This window comes from Lissotriton vulgaris, chromosome 6 (assembly GCF_964263255.1).
Source record: "Lissotriton vulgaris chromosome 6, aLisVul1.2, whole genome shotgun sequence".
Lineage (NCBI taxonomy): Eukaryota > Metazoa > Chordata > Amphibia > Caudata > Salamandridae > Lissotriton > Lissotriton vulgaris.
Window position 1 is genome coordinate 1,294,648,983 of NC_141694.1, and position 22,734 is coordinate 1,294,671,716.

Genomic DNA, 22,734 nt, shown 5'->3' on the forward strand with positions numbered 1-22,734 from the left:
TTGTTCCAGTAAAACACATGAGATCAGTGCAGCAAGATATTTCACTAGATATCACTAGGTCATCCAACCATCACCCAGAGCACACAGATATTCAGTGAACATGTTAGGGATCACTAGGTCCAATTAATTTCTGCCTTAGCAAACTTCAAGGATCAATCTTTATCTGTGTCACATCCCTGTAAGGCTGATATCAACAGTGCGGTCTGTAACCTGTCCACTGTGGTTAGAGTCGCAGAAGCACTGTGTCCGCATTAGAAGAGCTCTGTACAAGCGTCTGCTGAGATTTTGAAACCACCAAGTTTGGTTCTGCTCCTGCTGCTGCTGCTGCTATGCTACTCAAGGGAGCTTCCCAAAGAGTACTGAGGATGACATGCTGGCTTAGGTGAAAAATAAAGACCTTCTGTTATGGGATTATGAAGCTGAAATACCAGTGGCATGCCTGCTGAAATACCCGACTAATTTAAACCACAAAGTCCATTAATTAATTCTCATCCAACCTTTGAGAGAATTTTCTCTCTTGTGGTACTGCAGAAGGAGGAGCCAAGCACCATCTTTAAGATCATAACCAATGGCAATTTTTTGAGTATAGAGACATTTAACCATACAGGCCAGTACTTTGCCTCATCATTGAACAGGTGTCATCTCCACTATCGATGAGTTGAGCTGGAAAATCGAAGACCTCGGTAACTGTCAATAGAAGAGGAACCTTAGCTTTCTTGGCATCAAAGGAGGATCTGAAGAATCAGAAACTCACAGTTTGAGATAAAAGTTCTGTTGCAAACTTTTCTGAACTAGACAGATGTTTATTTGCCAGGGAAAATCACAAGGCCTACTCCTTTCCATTCAAGCCTAACACACATTAAACATATCCTAGTGATATTTTTCAGTGTGTGAAAGATTAACACCCACAGCATTGCCTGGTTAAATGGCACACTACAATAATCATTGATTTCTGTTCAAACTTGAGGTCCTACAGTCAAGCATGGTGGCAATTTCATTGAGCCAGTTACGAAGAGTAACATGATGGTTTGTTTACAGGAGAGGGCTCGGCTGAAATAATGTATGCAGGCCACACCTAGTTTTGTACCATGAAGATCCAGGCTAAAGCAAAACTCAGTAATATTCAGGCAACCCACGATCTCTGACAAAGCGATGGATGCATCCTCTGATTTAGAATAATGCAAGGGATGGCTGGTTAACTTCTGACCTCTTTTACTTTTTTATTTTGCTTTTATTCCTCCTTTCCTTTTTTTCCAGTAGTGGTAATAGGTATCTGACCAACCTATTCTAAACTTCATAAGCAATATTGACTTGATGTTTGTCTGTAAGCTCAAGTTATATTAGGGGAATGTTATGTATTTCACCTGTTTCTTTTATATTTTCTTTCTCTGCCCTAGTTGGTCTGACATTTTCTTCACTAATTACTCCTTTAAATGTGATAATGAGGTAGGTCAAAAGAATGTATCTGTAATGATAATATGAATGGAGGCATTGTGATTAGGAGTGGTGGTGTTGAGGGACCTCCACTTGTTCATATGGCTGTTATTGGGAGCCAGAGTGTGGCTAGTGCTTCCCTTTGGGAAGGAAGGAGCAGTGGGCTGGGGGTTTTAGGTTCATAATTCTAAGATGCAATGGGGCACGAGGTACTCTTTTAAAGATCAAATAAAACCATGTCTTAAATGTTGCATAATAATACTCTGAACGTTAAAAGTCTAAAACAAACACAGATTAGAGCTGAATTGCTCTGTCATAAGTAGTATATTGATTGCTTTGAGGAATCTTAATTTCAGTTTTTTTTCCACTCATGTTTTGTTCTCATACAAAGTTTTAGTTAAACGTGTAAATGCAAAACAATAGTATTATCCATCTCTCATTCATACAGCTTAACTAACCAGCAACACATTTAACACGATGAGAACAATATGTTTCGGCTGTTAGAAGTAAAGAAAATTCATTGTTTATGAAAAAAATCTGCAATCACATTTAAATTATCATTACAACAAATGCAAAAATATTTCCTTAGTACTAATTGTCTGTGATCCATTAAATCTACGTCAACATTGAAAACTAACTTGTATTGCAAATGATGTCAACTATGGCTTTTCTAAAATGTAGGTAACCTATTGGTCGTCAGGTATGGTTCCAGAATATTGCTTTATTATCGGCTAGGATAATATGGTTTCAAAAATAGCCCCAACAAAAAACAGACAATGTAAGCGTATACAAGTAAATTTAGGTTTACCATGCTTAATCTCACATATACATGCCTTGATAATATATTTAACATTAAAGTACACAGATGTGGTGTTAAGGACAGTATAGTAAATATATACTTATCTGTACATCAATCATGGGTTTCTTGAGCGCAAGCTACTCACCCGACCGGGTCTCAAGGTGCTGAGGGAAGGGGAGAGGGGAAGGGGGGGGTCCCGCAGTTCCCAGGAGGTCACGGAGTTTCATCGAAGAGCCAGGTCTTGAGGTCCTTTATGAACTTAGGTAGTGATGGAGTCTGTCGGAGGTAGAGCGGGAGGGAGTTCCATGCCTTGGCGGCGAGGAGGGAGAAGGAGCGTCCTCCTGTTCTGTATTTCTTGATGCGAGGTACCATCGCGAGAGAGAGCTGGGCCGAGCGGAGAGAACGCTGGGGAGCGTGGAACGTGAGGCGGTGATTCAGGTTGGCAGGTACGGTGTTATGGAGGGACTTGTGTGCATGGGTGAGAAGCTTGAAGGTGATTCTCTTCCTGATGGGGAGCCAGTGTAGAGTCCGTAGGTGTTGGCTGATGTGGCAGCGGTGCGCTAGGGTGAGGACTAGTCTGGCGGCATTCTGGATGTTCTGGAGTTTGTGGATGAGGTTCTTGTTGATCCCGGCGTAGAGTGCGTTGCCATAGTCCAGTCTGCTACTGATGAAGGCATGTGTGACAGTTTTCCTGGGGGATCGGGAGGGATCCAGTTAAAGGTCTTTCGGAGTAGACAGAGGGTGTGGTAGCAGGAGGAGGTGATGGCGTTGATCTAGCGGTCCATTATGAGTTTGGAGTCCAGGATGATTCCATGGTTGCGTGCGTGGCCCATGGGGGGTCTGGGGGTCCCGAGGTCAGGGGGCCACCAGGTGTCGTTCCAGGCATCAGGGTGTGGGCCCATGATGAGCACCTCAGTTTGTCCGTGTTGAGTTGTATCCAGCTGTTCTTAATCCATCTGGCGTCGGCTTCCATTCCGTCTTGGAAGTTGCGTTTGGTGATGTTGGGTACGTTGGATAGAAAGAGGATGAGTTGGGTGTCGTCTGCTTATGATGTGATTTTGAGTTACTGTGATCTGACAGATGCGAGCAGGGCCATATAGATGCTGAATAGGGTTGGGTTGATGGAGGATCCTTTTGGGACACCGATGGTGGTAGGGGTGGGTTCTGAGAGAAAAGGAGGGAGTATGACCCGTTGCGTTTTGCCGGAGAGGAAAGCGAGGATCCAGTCAAGGGCCTTGTTCCGGATTCCCGCGCCGTGTAGTCTGCGGGCTAGAGTGCAATTAGAGGTCGTGTTTAAGGCCGCAGAGAGGTCTAGGAGGATGAGGGCCACAGTCTCTACTCTGTCAGAGAGGGAGTGGATGTTGTCAGTTGCTGTGAGAAGGGTGGGGTCGGTGCTGTGGTTCTTCCTGAAGCCTGATAGGGAGGAGTCGCTGATGTTTTTTTTTTCTATGAAGGCTGCAAGTTGACTGTTGACACCTTTTTTCATGACTTTGGCCGGATAAAGGAAAAGAGATCGGTCTGAAATGCTTGAGGTTGGTGGGGTCCGCCGAGGGTTTTTTCAGGTAAGGGTTGATCTCGGCATGTTTCCTTTCATTGGGGAAGGAGGCGGTCTTAGAGGAGCTGTTGATGATTCGTTGATTTCTATTTATCATTGGCTTGTTGATTTTTTGGGTGGGTGATGTATTTGCTACAATATTATGGTAGCACAATATCAAATTGCTGCTATTCTGACATACAAGCTAACTGTCGCAGATCTAGAAATAAAAGCATTGACCTAATTATATTCCCAATGATTGTGCTCCCTGGGCTGCCACCCAAGCAGATGAACAATTTCAATGCTAACTCATGTATGTAAAACTCTGCATGTCCTGACACCTGAACACTTGTATGAATCCCAGAGAACCAAAAGATTCGGGTTCATTATGATAGAATCATGTCCTGTTGCATATAACCAGATTGGGAAAAGAGGCCTTTGACAATCCCCAGGAACTCCTTATCCGTTTGCCTGAAGGTGGCCTTCAGAAAGGATCATGGATGTTAAAGACTTACCTCTTCCTCCAGTGATTGTGCATGACACTGTATAGATGCTTCGGACTCTCTTACTGCATTTCCTTTCCCTTTGGACCATCCAGCTAGCACTCTGAATGAACCACTGACTGTGCAAGTAGTTTACAGAAACAATAAACGAAGCTCATTAGTTAGATACTCTAATAATCCACTCTTTTATATAACCAAAGATGCATTATCTGGAATCATGTACTGCTTCTTACACCTACAACACAATTACAAAATAACTGTTTATATACTTTAGCTTCCCTTGTATTGGTATGGTTGATTATAGTCACTTGCAAATGTTTTTCAAGTTCTTCTGAAGTAAGATGAAATAGGAGGTGAAATAAACTAAGCACTAATTTGAGATTTGCCAGAGGGATACTTTAACAGTTAGCAGTCTGTGAGAAAACATAACATATATTAACTCATTTGATAAAAATCCCATAAACCTCATTATCTTACTCTTCACTGGAACTGAAGAAATCCATTGAGAATCATTCATTCAAAGTGGGAATCTTTCTCCCTAAAGTATTGTATATGTTCTGTTCAAGAGGTTTTGTTTGATTTGCATCAACATTTATGAACTCATGAGAAGTTCTCTTGAGTTTCATTAGCAATACCTACATAGGTGTTCTGGATAGCTATACTTAACTTCGGCTAACAGATCACAAGTCTGTTAGTTCTCTCCTTTCTAACCCATGCAGTAGCATAAGAAACATCTTTGTAATAAAGATTTTCCATAAATGTGAGGGTTCCATTTCCATGTTCAGATTATGGTATTCTTAAATATTTTAGTGTTGTTTGCTATACTGCATCCGCACACCAAATGCTTCATCTGCTGGAGCTCTCCACTGGAGAAAGTGCAGCATTAGAGATGTAGATTTAAAACATAGTCAATGTTAAAACATGCAGGTGTTCAGAAGTGTGTTGTAGTTGCTGTTTTGCAGCAGTGCCTCATAAACATCTACGCATTGTGAATGAAGGGGATTAGTGTGTGGAAAGACCTCAATCCGGATACCAAATGAACTTCAGAAGAAGTAGTGTTAAGATAACACATCTTGATATGTAAGAGCAAGAGGTGATTATCCCCCTAAATGTTGGGAACCTTATTATATAGCATGGCACACCACATGATAAAATGCAGGTTGTAGTCCCTGATTAAAGTAGCTAGGGAATTTCTATGTGCTACACAATGTTAAGTAAGTTGCTGGTCAGTCCGGAAGCTGATACACACTTTGTAACGTTGCAGTCATAAAGTGCAGTTAGCACACTGTTGAGGATACTGATTTCCCATAGGTCGCAGGAGGCTACCCTAAGAGATTAGGGGGTTGGTATGAGGTCTTTCTTGAAAAGATTAAGCCACTGCATCCACCTTCCTCAAAGTGGCTTCTAAATTAATCCAGCTAATGGCAGGGGTGCTTACTTTCTACTTGCACTCTGCTGGTCTCATGCTGGGTGGCCCCCTTGTGAAGTGCATTGTTGTGGCCTAACTGGGAACAACTACAAAGTAGAAGCCTACCCATGCCACATGTCCTTTCATGCATGGGACAAGTGCAGTGAACCTGTTTTCATTTCCAATTTTAACTCACACATGCAAATAAGGGAATGCGCTTAAATGAGGGCTTAAGCTTTGCGTCAGAGGTCTTGGGTCCCTCTGGGCTGAACACGCAAATACCAGTGGTTGTGGGAGTCTGTGCTGGTTTGTGTGACCAGTTAACATTATGGGAAACATTCCATGGAATTTATAAGTAAGTTTTAAGCAGCAGATATTTGAAGTATTTATATGCATTCTAAGTGGTCAATTTAGAGAAGATCCTTTGCTGTTTGATGTTTTATAAATCTGTATATGTTATATCAATGCATTATGTTTAATTTTACTCAATACATATTCATCCTTTCCTCTATATATCATTCTAGCAATATGGACCTACTTTCACAACACCCTATTGTTCAAATATGCCATAGAAAGAAATGGTGTAAATGTCGTGAGTGGACCAATTTTCGATGACAATTATGACGGTCTGTTCGATTCACTAAAACGGTAAACAAATAGCTGTTATTTCATGCTTTTCCCTTTTTTAACTATTTCAAACTGCAGTTTCACATTTAATTTCCAATGCTATTTGTTTGTGGTCCTTTTGATAGCCCTTCCTACTAAGCACATTGGTAAAAGCACACATTGCAAGCTCCTAAAACAGCCTGTACTTGAGGCGACAGAATTACAGTATCGAGAAAAGTCACTCCCCATTTTTGAATGAGGCATGCACAGTAATGGCGGTCATTCCTGTACTGGTCAATATAGAAACCTCACTCATTCTCTAGATGGCTTCACTTCGAAGCAGTCTCAACCTTTGGCATTTCAGAACAAGCATTGGCATGGCCAATAGGTCTTGCATTTGGGACCTTATAAATATTTAGTTATGCAGCACAATATCCTTATTACAACAACATCAACTGTTGCATGGCTAAACACTTATAAGGTTCCAAGGGCGAGACCTGTTGCCTATGCCAATGCTTGTTAGTTTTTGTTCTTGTGTGTGTGTGTGTGTGTGTTTGTGGTTATATGTGTGGTTGTGTGTGTGGAGGTGTGGTTGTGTGTGTGGTGGTGTGGTTGTGCGTGGTTCTGTGTGTGTGGGTGTACTTGTGGGTGTGGTTGCGTGTGGAGTTGTGTGTGTGTGTGCGTGGTTGTGTGTGGGTGTTGTGTTTGTGTGGTTGTGTGTGTGGTTGTGTGTGTGTGTTTGTGGTTGTGTGTGTGTGTGGTTGTGTGTATGGGTGGTTGTGTGTGTTGTAATTGTGGTTGTGTGTGTGTGTGGTTGTGTGGTCGGGTGTGGCTGTGTGTGTGGTTGTGTGTGTGGGGGCATTATTGGTCTCCTTTTCACAGCTGACAGCCAAAAAAACAGGGTGTTGTGGAGGACTCAGATTCTGGTGCAATCAGAATTAGTAAAAGAGTCAATTTTTCATAAAACTTTTTTTTTTTAAACAACTCTTTTGAACACACTAGCGTATAGTGCCATGCGAGTGCCACTGCCCTTCTCCTAAGACACAACCACTGTTTAGCAAACCGTTTAGAATAACCTGTTTGCTTTTTAAAACTAAGTGGAGCACAAATGCAGTTTAGTATTCTGGTTATTGCTTGAAGGAAGGTAAGAAACCTTGTTGCATTTGTCCGTACCACTGGTAGCTATGTGGCTTGTAGAAAATGCATGGAGTGGTATGGTTGACAGGAGACGTGCAGGCTGCTCAAATATTGTAGAGATTGGATTGTCAAGCACTAGGAAACGAGTGAATGCTGAAAAAAATTAGAAACGCAAACACTTTCACGGCGAACGCAGCAGTGAAAGTGAAACTGATCGCACTACCTGGCTGAGAGGAGGCTGATAGGCAGTGAGTAGCCAGGGGGCAAGGTGTGTGTGTGTGTGTGGTTGTGTGTGGGTGTGGTTGTGTGTGTGGTTGTGTGTGGTTGTGGTTGTGTGTTTGGTTGTGTGTGTGTGGTTGTGTGTGTGGTTGGGTGTGGGTGGTTGTGTGTGTGTGGTCGGTGTGGTTGTGTGTGTGTTTGTGTGGTTGTGTGTGTGTTTGTGGCTGTGTGTGGTTGTGTGGTCGGGTGTGGTTGTGTGTGTGTGTGTGTGGTTGTGTGTGGTTGTTTGTGTGGTTGGGTATGGTTGGGTGTAGTTGTGGTTTGTGTGTGGTTCTGGGTGTGGTTCTGGGTGTGGTTGTGTGTGTGGTTGTGTGTGTGGTTGTGTGTGTGGTTGGGTGTGGTTGTGTGTGTGGTTGAGTGTGTGGTTGTGTGTGTGTGGTTGTGTGTGTGTGGTTGTGTGTGTGTGGTTGTGTGAGTGGTTATGTGTGTGGTGGTGTGGTTGTGTGTGTGGTGTTGTGTGTGTGGTGGGTGGTTGTGTGTGTGGTTGTGGGTGGGTTTCGTTGTGTGTGGTTGTGTGTTTGTGCGCGTGGTTGTGTGTGTGGTTGCGTGTATGTGTGTGGTTGTGTGTGTGTGTGTGGTTGTGTGGCTGTGGTTGTGGGTGTGGTTGTGTGGGTGTGGTTGTGGGTGTGGTTGTGGATGTGTGTGGTTGTGGGTGTGTGGTTGTGGTTGTGTGGGAGTGGTTGTGTCTGGTTTTGTGTAGGTGTGTGTGGTTGTGGTTGTGTGTGTGTTTGGTTGTGTTTGTGGTTCTGGTTGTGTGTGTGTGTGTTTGTGTTGTGTGGTTGTGAGTGTGGTTGTGTGTGTGGTTGTGTATGTGTGTGTGATTGTGGTTGTGTGTGTGTGTGTGTTTGTGGTTGTGTGTTTGGTTGTGTGTGTGGTTGGGTGGTTGGATGTGGTTGTGTGTGGTTGTGGTTGCGGGTGTGGGGTTGTGGTTGTGTGTGTGGTTGTGTGTGTTTGTGGTTGGTTGTGGGTTTGGCTGTGTGTGTGTGGTTGTGTATGTGTGTGGTTGGGTTTGGTTGTGGTTGTGTGTGCGGTTGTGGTTGTGTGTGGTTGTGTGTTTGATTGTGGTTGTGTGTGACAGTAATACTAAAAGCATCTCAAAATAAAGGAACACAAACATCGAGATTGGAGAAAGAGAAAGCACGTTGTAAGTCAAACGGGTGCAGCAAAGCATTGACACAACAATAAAACAAGATCACTTAGCGAAGACTGACTGCTGATAATGGATACACACAGCCCATCATCTTAAGTGTTCGTTGCAACCTATGTGCACTCAAACCTGCCCCCTCCTTGTGAGTTGCACCCCATAATTCATGAGTTATAACTGCTGCACCCACCATAGCTCTTTGAGATCTAAAGCGCAACATAGGTCAAATTGACTAACCAGTCGCCAACATGCTGTGCTTTTAAAGAGAATGTGCAAAATATTTCCAGCTTCCTCAGCATGTCCTCATGAAAGCACCAACGAAAGGACTCCCTGAATGGTGCAATGGGCAGGAAGCAGCCGCTAAGTTAAAGAAATAAACACTGTGAACGTTGTCCAGTTTCACGGTAACATTTCCTTAATGTTCCTTAAGACACAAAACAGTAATACTAAAAGCATCTCAAAATAAAGGAACACAAACCTCTTGTTTGTGGAAAGAGAAAGCACGTTGAGGTAGCGATGGAAGAGAAATTTAAAGTGGGCGTGATATTGCCTGACAGAAATGCACCCATTGGGAGAATCCCGAATGCTTATAAGCGCGAAGGCGGGGAAGGGACGGAGGCAGGGAGCAAGCAAGAGGAAAGACAGATTGCGCTGAAGGCTGGCTGTTGATCTCTTAACTCCTTAAATGTCACTAAAATAGCATGAAAAACGTTAATCAGTTCTCTATCATATTGAACTGTCAAACTGCTGTAGGATAAACATTTTTTCTTGACATGTTCCAAGGAGCACTTAAAAATGCTCTGCTCTGTGTCCGACAGATTGACATATTTAGAAATTCTTATTCCTCCAAACGCAGGTGTACATACTCCCTTATACTTTGTCTTGATGTAAAGTTGATGCTGTGGATAATGGTAAACTTATGATACGCAGTGTTGAATCTTCATCCCCTCCCTCCTACCAAAATTGCCATACTAAATATTGCTACCCTTATTGTCCTACTAAACAAAAACTCGTTAGTCACAACTCCATGTCTTCCCCAGCCCACCGCTCCTCAGCAACCATATTTACCTTCATATACTTTGCCTTTCACCAATACCCCCACATATCATACTCATTTTAATTTTCCCCTACCTTCATACTTGAACCATTATGCCCCTTTCCATAATGGACATCCTACATAAATACAGATACAGTACCACAGATCTTGCCTAATATTCTACTACAGTCTCTCCCTGTTCATGACTTTTCCAAAGTCCCTAAAACCACCACATATTAAATTAATGAAATGGGTCCTTCTACAATGCCGCTAGCATTCTTGATACTTTTGACCAGGGTCTATACTGAAATCCTCCCAATTCCGCTGGGCAAGTAATCGCCTCTTACTATTGCTGTATCACTTCACTCATGAATAAATCCCCTAATGTTGCCACATCCTTTCATGGTCTCATATCTAGCATCTAAATTCCAAGTTTGGAGGCTTGACCTAGCCATACTCAAGCCAGATTGTAATGTGCCCCTTCAAAATGCAGCTGTTAAGCTCAATACATTAAGGCTTTCTCTTGAGAAAATAACACTCTTACGACATGTTGGCTACTAAACCCCAACATTCGACAGATGCTTCAGTGTGTGGTCCCAGGGATCTAGTGGGCTTTCTGCTCCCCTGGTGGGGCATATTGGGGTTAAGCTGCCCCAGTTTGCTACCTCAGGGGTCTGAAAGACGGTTGGGGTGATTTTTGGTTTCTTCCTGTGCGCACCACAAGGATGTTCCTTCACTGAAGGATGGACAACCTGTTCATATCCACTTCACTGTGATGAAACTGCAGTGGAGTTGAATGGTTCGTCCACCTCAGTCTAGGGTTTACTGATATGATAATTGCATTATGCAATGAAATGTGTTATGTGCCTATTGCTAAGATATCAATATGATGTAGGTCGTGCACTGCGGATGCTTATTCTCTATTTTATCAGTAAACCGTGCTCCAGGGAATAACTCCCCACTCAGGAGTGTAAATAATAGACTATGGAGTAGCAGTCCCAGGGTCCTTAGGCTGTCTCCCTTGGCACAGAATCGGCGATTCCATGTTATGATATAATAAACATGTCGCATTTGATTCACTCTTCAGATATTTCCTGATGAAGGCTCGTGAAGTCGAAATGCACTGGGAGGGAGGAAAATATGCATGAAAGCACAATGTGGATGTAATGCATTATGGGAATAGAAGTTTCTACCGACATGCGGAGGAATAGGGTGTGAATAAAACACATTGAATGACTAAATAAAGTCAGAAGAACCAACACAGCATTATTATTTTTCGTTTAACTTGGCTGGATACTCAGCACTTTTTACCTGTGCCAAGGGAGACAGCCTAAGGACCTTGGGACTGCTACTCCATAGTCTATTGCTAAGATATACATCTGATAATTTTAATCTTTTTAGGGGGACACGTTGGGGGTTGCTTATTGTCCCCTCTTCTTTTTCCATGAACAGTCATACCATTTATACATTGATTTTGAAATTTATATTGGTTATTGAGTGTCTTTTGATGGTATTGAGGCAACACCTTCTGCTTATGAAAGGAGAACTTTAGCAGTGTTTCAGATCTATGGTTTTTCCATAAGAACATGGAATTTGCCAAACACTCTAGCCTTTGTGACTTTCATTAGTGATTGTTCTGCTTTTGCACCTGGATATTTGTTTACTTTAATTATATTAAACTGAATATAAGGAACACGTTTTTACTGGGAGAACACAGAACATGTAAATTCAAGTAAGTGCTGCTGTAGTTATGATGCACATAAAGGCCATGATCGTTTGTAATGGCTTGTGCCTTGGCTTTGCAGAGGGACAAACAACTCAGAAGACTTAATTCCAACACACTACTTCATGTTGTTGACAAGCTGCAAAAATCCTTCTCAGACACCGCTGCAGTGTAAAGGTTCACTGAAAGCTTTGACGTTCATCGTACCACACAGAACAGACAACAGCGAAAGCTGTGCCGTAAGTAACATGTATTTTCAAGATGTCTCCTTCAGCCTTAGCTTAAACTTATGTAATGATTTGCCATTTGGCCTTTTGCCCCAGAAATGTAGAATGGCCTGTCCATCAAAAGCAGAAGCTGAGACCATATTAGTTAGGTGATATTATGACACAATAGTCTAGTACCATACCTGGCTCTAAAAACCCTAGGTTCAGAAATGTAATGAAGGTTCCCACACTCCCATGCAATATATTAAAGGTTTGGGGCTACAGTTGTGGTTGCAAACTATTGCAGATACCCAAAAGGGGATAGCAACAGATTACAAAGTTATCCCCAAGGTGCAGCTCCCTTCTTAAAATTGGGGCAGTCCGCATTGTTGGAGGAGACAGCAGCTTCCCCCAGTCCCATTACCAGAATGCCAATTTTTGTATTAGAAGGCATCCTCTGTCCCATAACAAAATGTTCACATTCCGGTAATACCATGCAGGAATGGTGGTCTGGTGTCATTGCAGGCCTCTATCGCTGCAATTTCAGTCACCCTGTGCTCTTCGAATCAAAATTACTTTTCCATTCCTTCACTGTTGTGCATCACACTGAGGTTTTAGACTCTAGAATTATCTGGACCCTCCCAATGAAACACCAAAGATGACTAACTCAGTACAACCCCATCACTTCCACAGCTTAAACTCATCCCCAAAACTACAGAAACATGTCAGTTGACCACCTTCGAGATCTTAGGTTAAATTCACCCAATAAATGCTTCCCTCTACTTGTGAATGTATGATTGCATATTTTGCTTGAAATTGACTTTTTTGACCTACCACATATACCAGCACCCAGAAAAACTGTGTATTGTGCCCTTATTTCTCATTTGCCACTCACCAGACAGAAGGTGGTAACCCCATTCCATGTAGGCCAATAATTCACCCTGCCTACCTTCTACGCTATTCCACCTCCCTCTAAAGAAAAGGGGCTACTCCATCATCTCGACCCAAAAATAGCGTTGTTGTTCATCTTGACCGCACCCAAGAGTTCTGAATGGACAGCTAACTCTTCAAGGGTTATGTTGGCGTGAAGAAAGTTCTGGTGGTGTACAAGCGAACCATCTCTTACTGGTTTGTGCTCTGCATCAAAATCTGCTACACATTGGCCAAGAAGCAACCTCCTGAAAGACTTGCAAGCGTATTCCACCATAGCTAAAGCTGTGAACACTGCATTGGCACAGAGAGTTCTGGTCCTGGACATCTGTCAGGCAGCAATAAGAACTTCTCTGCACACATTCACCAAACACTACTGTCTGGGCAGTCAAGTCTGTAGTGATGGGCACTTCGCCCGTACGGTCCTGCAGGACTCCCTTGTGTGAAATTCGTCTGCATACTCGCCACCAGGGATGGTATTGCTTGGGTATCTATTCTAAGGTAAGGGATCTGTGTCTAGAAGTCTCTACCAGATAAGATGTTACCAAAGGTAAGTAACTTGTCCATCTGATAAAGAGTATATTTAACCCAGATACCTTATAAACCCCCCCATTTGGCGGCCACATTTCTAGGGTCAGGGCTGATCCCTTTCAAGGCCCTAGTTTATCCACACCAATGTCAGTGTCCTCTACTGTTCTGGTGAGGAAAGTCGTGAAAAGTAACTGACGTCAGCGCGCCTAGGTGGAAGCTATGTAGGTGCTATTGAAAAATCTTCTGGATCTAGTCTGGTGCCTGGGGAAATTCTAAGGTAATGCATCTGCGGCTTGGTCTATACCAGATAAGGCATTACCAAAAGTAAGTAACGTGTTCTTTTATAACAAATGATTTAGAGACTGAGTGTGCTTTGCTCAGGATACACAACTTGGTACCTAATTTGTGAATATGGCCAGAGTGTTTTTTATAAAATAAAAAGGTCAAAACGTTTGCAAAAGAAATGCTTTAGATAGTTTATTAGCAGCAGGCAAAGTGAAAAAAAACAGTCTGACATGCAGCCGAAAACTGCACCTTGAATGAGATAGATGGTCTCATCTTGGAAGTTAAATCTTTACTCATTGTGAAAGGAGATGAAATAAGTCCGTAATCATCTATACAGCTTTCAAAGCATTTATTTAAGATACATAAAATCAAAATTGCGTGCAGAGCTAAAACTAACTGCACATGATCATATACATTGTGCAGTCTCTAATCAGATTCCAGTTAATGTGTCAAACCCAACAGACAAGGATGAGCCTCACATTCATCACCTCCACCTTGTTCCAGATGTAATCCGCTTAAACCGATTTCAGCTGCTCCTGCATTATGAGGGAACCAATTCAGCTTCAGCTGCTGATAAATTGATTGATAAAGCCACGCAGCTTGAAAGAGCAAATTGAAGGTATGGAAAATATATCTGAAACGAAGGGTATGGCTTTGGTGCTTAGTAATAAATTATCGTCCAAAGGTGGTCGCTACCTCTGCTACAAGTTATCTCAGCTCAAGCCTCTCTTGCCAAGACCATAGCCACTCAAATGTATTGCTGGCCATACTCTAAGCTAATTAACTCCCTAATGATCACATCTCTGACAGATTAGACACTTCAGCTTCATGTTCATGAATTATTGACACAATTAAAATGGTACACCTGAAAAGAGCTGCATTAGGAGATTTAATGCTTGGGAATTTCAAGTAATCAAAGGGGTGTACGTTACAGATGATGATGATTTCCCAGGGTGAGTTGAAAAGGCATTTATTTGTTCAGAGCATACCTTGCATTTTTACCTAACCAATAGCAGGACAGGCAGCTGGTGAGAAGGGGAAAAATAAAATCAGCAAGCAAAAGGCGAGAGGGAGCGCATTTGGAGGAAGGAGGCAAGAAACCTATTTCTCGAGACAGCCGGAATGCCCTGCCCTGGCTGCAAATATGTTTATAATTTCCATTTGAACGGGCTGTGAGGCAGTCGCCCCTCCCTGGAATTAGAAGGAGGGGATGCGCGCGGAGGAACTCGAAGGCAGAAATCATGAATGCACTTGTTCTCATCTGAGTGGGCACCCTCCCGCCGTCGCTGAACACTTTAAGATGGGGTTGAACGCATCTTGGGGGAGCATTGTTACCTGAGCCGACCGGCAGCCTGTTTGTGTGGTTCCCCGTCGCCGCAGACCAGCGCAGCAGCCTGAGCGGGAACTACACATCCCAGCAGTCTCTGGGGCGTCGCCTTCTCCCTTCACCAGACTTCCGCGCCAGGAGGCGCTTAAAGCCCAGCTGTCCCCCCCGCCTCGCGGGAGCGCGCGGGGCCGCGCCGGGCTAAGCCCGGGCAAAGGGCGGGCCCTCTTTGGCCCTCAGAGGCCGGAAGAGGTCGGGTCGGGCCACGGATCCTGGCTCCATGGACTAAGAAGTACAAGTAAGACTCTGTTTCCCTCATTGCTATATACTGCACTATTGAAGAGTAACTGTTGCTCGAGACTGTGTTAAGATAGTTGCCCTGCTACCCGCTAATATGCCAACCATCATCATGGACCCATCTACGTCGGGCCTACGTACATTGGACAACTTTGTGCTTAAAAAAGTCACACAAATTAACAATGAACGCAGGGCCTCACTGGGTAGTAAAAATCTTCCACCCTGTATGGATATTACATCTAATGAGTCCACAGAAGTGCCAGATTGCAACTTAGCACAGGCTGCATACAGTACTGAGGCCCCCAGTGTAGTTGCACAGGTACAGGTACAGGTGCACTCTGAGAACCCAGTGAATCCAGTGGAACTGCTTGTCACTTCAGAGGAGGACTCAGTAGCAGAAGAACCACCGGAGGTCTCTTCTACACAAAGACCAGTGAGGAAATGCAGAAAGACCCAGGGGAGGCGTGGGGGAAAGTCTGTAAAACCTAAAACTCACGTCAACCAACCTAATAACTCTAGGGACACTAATGTTAATAGTGCAAGCATTCAGGTGATGGAAGAATCCAACAAAGAGGGCTGTAGTAACGAAAGAAGTGTGTCCTTGTCTGACACCAAGTTAGAAGAATTAATAAACACAATAGTAGGTAAACTGGAGGCTAAAATTGTACATTTAATTACTCCAATAATGTCTAAACTGGACATAATAGCCTCAGAGGTGGAAAGACTGGGTAGTTTGGTGGCGGGATATATGACCCCAGCATCAGTCCCAGCACCAGCCGTGATATCACCTACAACTATTCCTGGCGGGAGTGTGAAGGAGCACTTGCCCAGGGGTCAGAGTACACAGCAGAAGAGGCAGTCCAACCAAGAAACCGTGGCTGTTACTGTAGCCGCGGTTTCTATGGCTCCTGTGACTCAGCCGATCCATCAGGCCCCTGCCCCGGCCCCCCTGGGCAATTGCCCAGCGGCCCCTCAGAGGGCTAGACTTAGGAACGTAAATCTCCCCCCTGAATGCGTCCCATTTGTGGTTGTGCTGACTAATGTCCCGCGTTATGAGGAAATTGCAGCACAACCTCATGGAGAATCACACGACTCACTAAAAAACAAAACGGTGGCATGGTTAAATAAAAACTGTGGCTTCCCATCTCACTACTATGATCAAATTATATCCACTGTAAGAGTAAATTGGGTTGGACCTTCAAGGAAATCAACTACGGGGGACTGTGTAATCGTTAATTTTCAGCACCCACAACACGTTGCTACAGTCTTGTTACGCGCATCCTCACTGGTTTACAACACAAACAGTGTATGTGTGCGACCCCTGGGTTATTTCTATGCGCCTGACCAAAACTTACCTAAAAACCCCCCTAATACTTTCCGTGGGTACAGACCTATATCACAAATTCAGACACCAAATTCGGCAACACCATACATGTATAACAATGACACTAGGGGGCTACCTGGGTGGCAAACGCCAGCAGGAAACGCCAATGGCTGGCGGATACCACCTGCAAATTTTAATGCCGAGAACCTGAACAACAGAGGGTACAATATTCCTACACACAACCGATTTGATATGCTTTCAGGGCTGGATGCCTGCGACTGACTGAGGGCCTTGGAGGGTCAGGAATACGACCAGTTGCCTGTAGCACAAACGTTAGAGGTGATTCCATCAATTACACCAAAAAATAATGTTTTATGTTGGAATGTGGCGGGCTTAGAGAACAAAATGCAGGATGATAGTTGGTTAGCCTATATTAGAGGCTTCCAAATCATTTGTTTACAAGAGACCTGGTCAGTGAAATGTGATATTCATATGGATGGCTACAAGGCATATTTTGTACCTGCTATACCAGTAACCCGGGGTAGATCAAAGGGGGGTATGGTAATGTTTATATCGGTAGCACTGAAATGCACAACTGTAAGTAGGCCTTCAAATAATCATGGCATACAAGGTCTAGTTTTATCGGCGGGTAACTGCAAGGTTGGTCTGATCAACTTTTATAACTCTACTAATAATGTTACTAGTTATGCCCACTCTCTAAGTGAGTATATAGGCACTTCAATGAGGGATTGTTCACACAACTTGTTGATAATGGGTGATTTCAACACTCATTTATGTAGTGATCCCCTAGACAAAAGCCTCCTGGAACTGTATTGTCCCAGAATTAACGGGCTACATTTAGAACATACTGTGGAAGGGACACTTTTTAATAATCTACTAAATGAACACGGTCTCACGATTGCAATGAGTCTATGTGATCCCTCAAAGCGCTTTTGCACCCCTACCTTTAAAGGGCACGGGAAGGGGACATTTATTGATTACATGTTGCTAACTGCACCCATGCAAGTGTTTGTGCGTTCATTCTCTATAGATTGCAATCCACTCAGTGATCATAATCCCCTGACTATACATCTAGGGGGCCCCTGGGTGGAAAGAGAAGGACGTAATTTAAGTCGGGGTAGGGTTACAGCTACGGACGGTAGACGTCGTTTAAAATGGTCTATGTGTACCCCGGCCCTCATATATCAGAATATTCAAACTAACTGCAGTGAAATCATTGCCAGATGCACCCAAGTTGATTCAGACCCAGCCCAGGTTCTATCAGATTTCAAAACCTTAACTGATAACATAGCTATTTCAATGACAGAACCCCAAAAATATAGAGATAAGGAGGGCCCAAGGTGGTTCAATAAGGTTTGCTCCAAAGCAGCCCGTGATCTCAAAGCAGCCTTACTGCTAAAACCTCGCAACAAGGAATTAGTTCAGAGATCACGTAAAGAATATAAAACAGCCATTGTATCAAGAAAGGAGGCACTGAGGAATGAGGCCTGGGCCGAGATCCTGGAACCACAAACACTGAAAAACAGTGCTAAATTCTGGGCGGTGTTAAAGAAACCCTTCCTGGTGAAAGATCCAGGGGAAGGGTTAGAATGTGTCATCTCAAAAGAGGATTGGGTTGCTCACTTTAAACAATTGTATGGGGGGGGAGATATTAATGTGGTACCGTATGAATGCACTGTTGGGGGTCCTTGCATGAATGTTAGTATAGGAGAGGCCGTGATGGGTATCGAGGGGCTTACAGCGGGCAAATCACCTGGCCCGGATGGGATACCCCCGGATCTCTTCAAATCTGATCCTAATTTTTGGGCACCGATTGTCGCGGCAGTTATTAATGCAGCCTCAAGGGCAGGGTGCCCGACGTCATGGGGTCTCTCCACAATTGTGCCCATATTTAAAAAGGGGGACAGGGACAGCCCCCTTTGTTACAGGCCTATCTCCCTGATCAATTCTGTGGCCAAACTGGTGGGGAGAATAGTTTTGCGGCGATTAATTGAGTGGACACGGGACAAAAACATCATGTCCATCGCCCAATACGGCTTCTGTAATGGCCGCTCGACTACAACACAATGCCTGAATCTCTTCTTATTACTAAGTAAATATACCATCGTTAAAAAAGGCACAGTCTACTTGGCCTTCATGGACCTATCCTCAGCTTTCGACTGTGTTAACAGGGGGAAGCTGTGGGGGTCCATGAAGGATAAGGGAGTGGACAATGATATTATAAACTTTCTGGCTGACCTCCATAATAACACCAGTGCAAATGTAAGGTATTCCCAAGATTTATCTGTAACTGAGGATTTTAGAACCGGGAAGGGGGTCAGGCAAGGATGCATACTGGCCCCTTTCCTTTTTAATTTTTATATAAATGAACTGGACGGTGTTCTACGGGAGGTAAAATCAGACAGCCCAAGGGTGGGGACTAGAAGTATTCCAGTCTTGTTATACGCAGACGATGCGGTTCTGCTAGCAAGAACTGAAAATGGCCTTCAATTGTTACTGAATGCATTTAAAAAATTTATGGAAGATAGGGATTTGTTAGTGAACAACTCCAAATCGTTCATCATGCAGGTAGGGAAACAGCCAAAGAAACAATATACTTTTAAATTAGATGAGACAGTTATACCACTCTCAAGCACATTTTCCTATCTGGGAGTACTTTTTGACTCTAAACTATCCTGGGCCCCCCAACTCGCAAAGAAAAAATGTGATGTTTCAAAGGTTAATGCCTCCATTTTTAACTTTGCGTCAAAGCTTGGCAAAAAACCAACGGCTGCTATGATCAAACTGTATGAAGCAAAATCTGTAGCTACCGCAGCATATGGGAGTGAGCTTTGGGGCTATATGGTGGGGGAACAACTTCAGACCACAGAAAATCTGTTTTATAAACGGCTTTTGTGTGTTTCGGCCTCTACCTCAAACTTCATAGTACATGAGGAACTAGGAGTAGGGTACCTGAGTGATATCCTGACCCTACGACCTCTGCTATGTTGGCTGAAAATGTGGCTATGTGAGGAAATCCCCCTAACACACCTAATTGTTAAGGATTTCCTGGCTCTTGAGCATGCTTCACGCACTCCCTGGTTGAAGTACTTAAAATCATGTTTTACCGAGATGGGTCGTCCGGAATTATTTGAACACCCAGAAGGAATTGTGAAGGCGGATGTTGACTCAGTTAAGCTGTTGTTCTTCCAGCGCAAGAAGGCTGAGAGGGAGGGTGTTGAGCTACAAAAAGTTAGTGTGAGGAAATTCATTATGGTAAAAACATGTTTGTCAACAGAGCCTTATCTACTCGGCACTTTCAGCACCCATGATAAATTTCTGCTTACAAGATTTAGATTTAATCAATTTCAACATCTGCTTATCAGACCCAAAAAGGAGAGCTTCTGTAAACATCCTCTGTCCTGTGGCTGCGACAGTAAGTCTCCACAGGACATGATGCATTTTATGTTCTTATGTAAATACTATGAATTCCCCCGTAAACGCTTTTTAATTGCCCTTTTAAAAGAAATGAATTTTAATCAGATACGACCAGCCTTTTTATATCTACAATTGCTACACAGCAACAGTGTCCTTCAAGTTCTTGAATTTTTAAAACTGACTCTTAAACTGCGACTAGGCCTGGATCAATGACTGAATCACTGTATGTAATGATCACAGCTTTTTTTTTTTTTTATCCTCTGAATCTACAATGTAATTTGATGTATGTACTGTATGTTTTTATTGTACTTTTATGGTTGAAATATTACCGAATAAAGTCTGTTTTGATTTGATTTGATTTGATTACCTAACCAATATCAAGTAATTTCGTTTTTTTATAATACTTAGATAGTGACTCCATGGGACACTGAAGTTCAGTAAGAGTCATGTTGATTAAGATAGTATGATCTGCATAAGCCAGCAGAAGCTCAGGGCTTAATCTAAATGTTAGTGCAAAAAATCCTAAATTATGTCCTATAACCAATAGATCTAGCACAGAAAGATTAAGTATTGGCAAAAATGTTTAGTGTTAAGTCCATGAAAATATTTTTTGATGCATCGTCCCTAAATGTTTCTGAACCTGTATGCCAGATCACCATAGCATTAGAATTCATGTCTGTGAGAGATCTTTTGTTTTGTTTCTTCCCAAAATGTTTGACTTTTAAGAAACATTTTTAAAGGACCATCCCTGCAATGCCCAACAGAACTATTAGCTTAAAGATTCTTGGCGATTCCTTCGCTCCCTTTTAGGACTGGATTGACAGCTCAGCTGTCTGAATACCTATTATTGCAAATTCTTTAATTTGTATCTAGAGTGTGTGTTTTGACTCTGCCCAAGGTGAGTCCATCTGAACTGGGGTGGCGAAGTGAGCTAAAGAACGATGATAGATTCAACCCAAATCTGTGACTGGGTGTGAGTGAAACGTTTTAATGCTACGTCCATCATCTTCTTGTGTTTGCGAAGTCTATTTTTCTGTCACCTTATGTCATGGGTTGTTTGAGTATATACTACTGCCTACATTGCAAAGCATGAAAGACATCTCCAAAAATGCACTGAGTCATCACAATTTAATTATTTATGTCACACATGAAGTGTGTCCCAAAGGCAATACTTTGTTGAGCCTTTTGCACTGCAGTACAGTTTTGTATTGGTTGTTATCAAGACTCCAGTGTCAGCTTGTCAATAACATGCTTGTTTTTTGTTATTTTGAAGATTGGAACACCAGCCCCGAAGAAGGCTCTTTGGGGGTCTTCTTGATGTCACACCACCCAGAGCTGATGGTGGCGTTGGCATGGGTTTTCTCCCGCTTCTACAAAGGCACTGACTTTACATTTTGGGGGCAGCTGTCAGGAGTCTTACTACTGCTTTTACCCTGAATCTTATCATCTAATACTCAAATGTCTCGCCTTTGTAACTAAACTGATGTCTGGGGATGGCCATTAAAGGGTGTTTCCTAGCAATATGTTGGGTATCTGCAGCAGCTGTTTCATTGCATTTTGATATGTTTCCCACAGTAGCCAAACTACTTGTCGCAGCCTATCTTCGGTCTTCCCTTGTAGCAGCAGTTTCTCTTCTACGGCATCTCAGCAGCTTCCAGTCTTGCAATTTGCCAGTGTTTATATATGTCAGCACACTAAAGACAGATTTATTGTCTTTTCCAATGCTTGTTTGAGAAGGAAACTAAGGCTTATGTTTAACATTGCATTTTCCCAAAGACACAGAATGGATAAAACCCTTTGACACATAAGGCCCTTAAATACTTCTCCTGGAAAATAGAAGGTAAAAAAGATGGTGCAGCAAGAAACACAGTGTAATACTTATGTACTGAAAAGTGAACCGATTTTCAATAAATGAGTAACAGGGTGGCAAACTCCGCTCCGACAGCGGAGTTTGCATATATTTTCCAACTTTGCACTCCATTGAGAGCAGGAAGTTCAGCAAAAGTCTTTGATTCCGCCATGTGGTGGAGTTTGCCCCTGCCACCCACCCCTAACCAAGCAGCCAAGCCCTGCCCCTTCCCGAGTCCTCCTTACCTGGATCTCAGCATGGCCTTATCCGTGCCTCTTCGGTGCAGGATTCTTCTTCTCCTCCAGTCCTGGGATGTGAGACCCCTTCGCTGCAGGACTCACAAGGACTGGGCGCGCGCGCACATGGATCGTGGAGACCCGGTAAGGTCTCCACTCTACATGAGCGCGCAGGCCTCTCAAGTCTTGCAGCGAATGGGTTTCACAGCCCAGGACTGGAGGAGAAGAAAAATCCTGCACCGATGAGGCCCAACCAGGAGTCCGGAAGTGATGGAGAGGAGGAAACATCAGGATCACCGCCATAGGTGACGGCAGTGCATAGGACGGAGCGGAATTCCATTTAGTGCCATTCTGCCAACTCCCTCTGCCCTTATAAATGAGCTGCTGACCCATAGAGCCCATGAATTGTAGATTTATTTATTTAGAGCTTGTGTTGTATTTTATGTACAGAATATTATAGAGTATTCTTTCACCCAAGTCTCTAAATAGCATTATGAAAGACAGGATGCAGAGGCACCATTAAACAAACTTTCATGCATTTCATCACTCCTTTAGGTCCTGGACCGAAAAACAAATCGCTAGTCTGTTTCTCATCCAAAGGGGCTAAGTTAAGTGTAGCCGGATATTTAGGATATGCAGACCTAACAGGTTCTGCAGTGCAACAGTTTTAAGCATTTGGGGCTGATTTTAGGCCGATCCTTTAAGACTTTG

At 43.3% G+C, this 22,734-nt stretch overlaps 1 protein-coding gene across 1 annotated transcript in view; it reads left to right on the forward strand.

Moving 5' to 3' along the window:
* The window catches only part of ENPP1 (ectonucleotide pyrophosphatase/phosphodiesterase 1), a 612,613-nt gene that overhangs the window by 579,807 nt on the left and 10,072 nt on the right, over positions 1 to 22,734 (forward strand). Inside the window, exons 23-24 of the mRNA XM_086927432.1 lie at positions 6,203 to 6,326; positions 11,686 to 11,842. Coding sequence (XP_086783558.1) covers positions 6,203 to 6,326; positions 11,686 to 11,842 — 281 coding nt within the window. The remainder of the gene's footprint in view (positions 1 to 6,202; positions 6,327 to 11,685; positions 11,843 to 22,734) is intronic.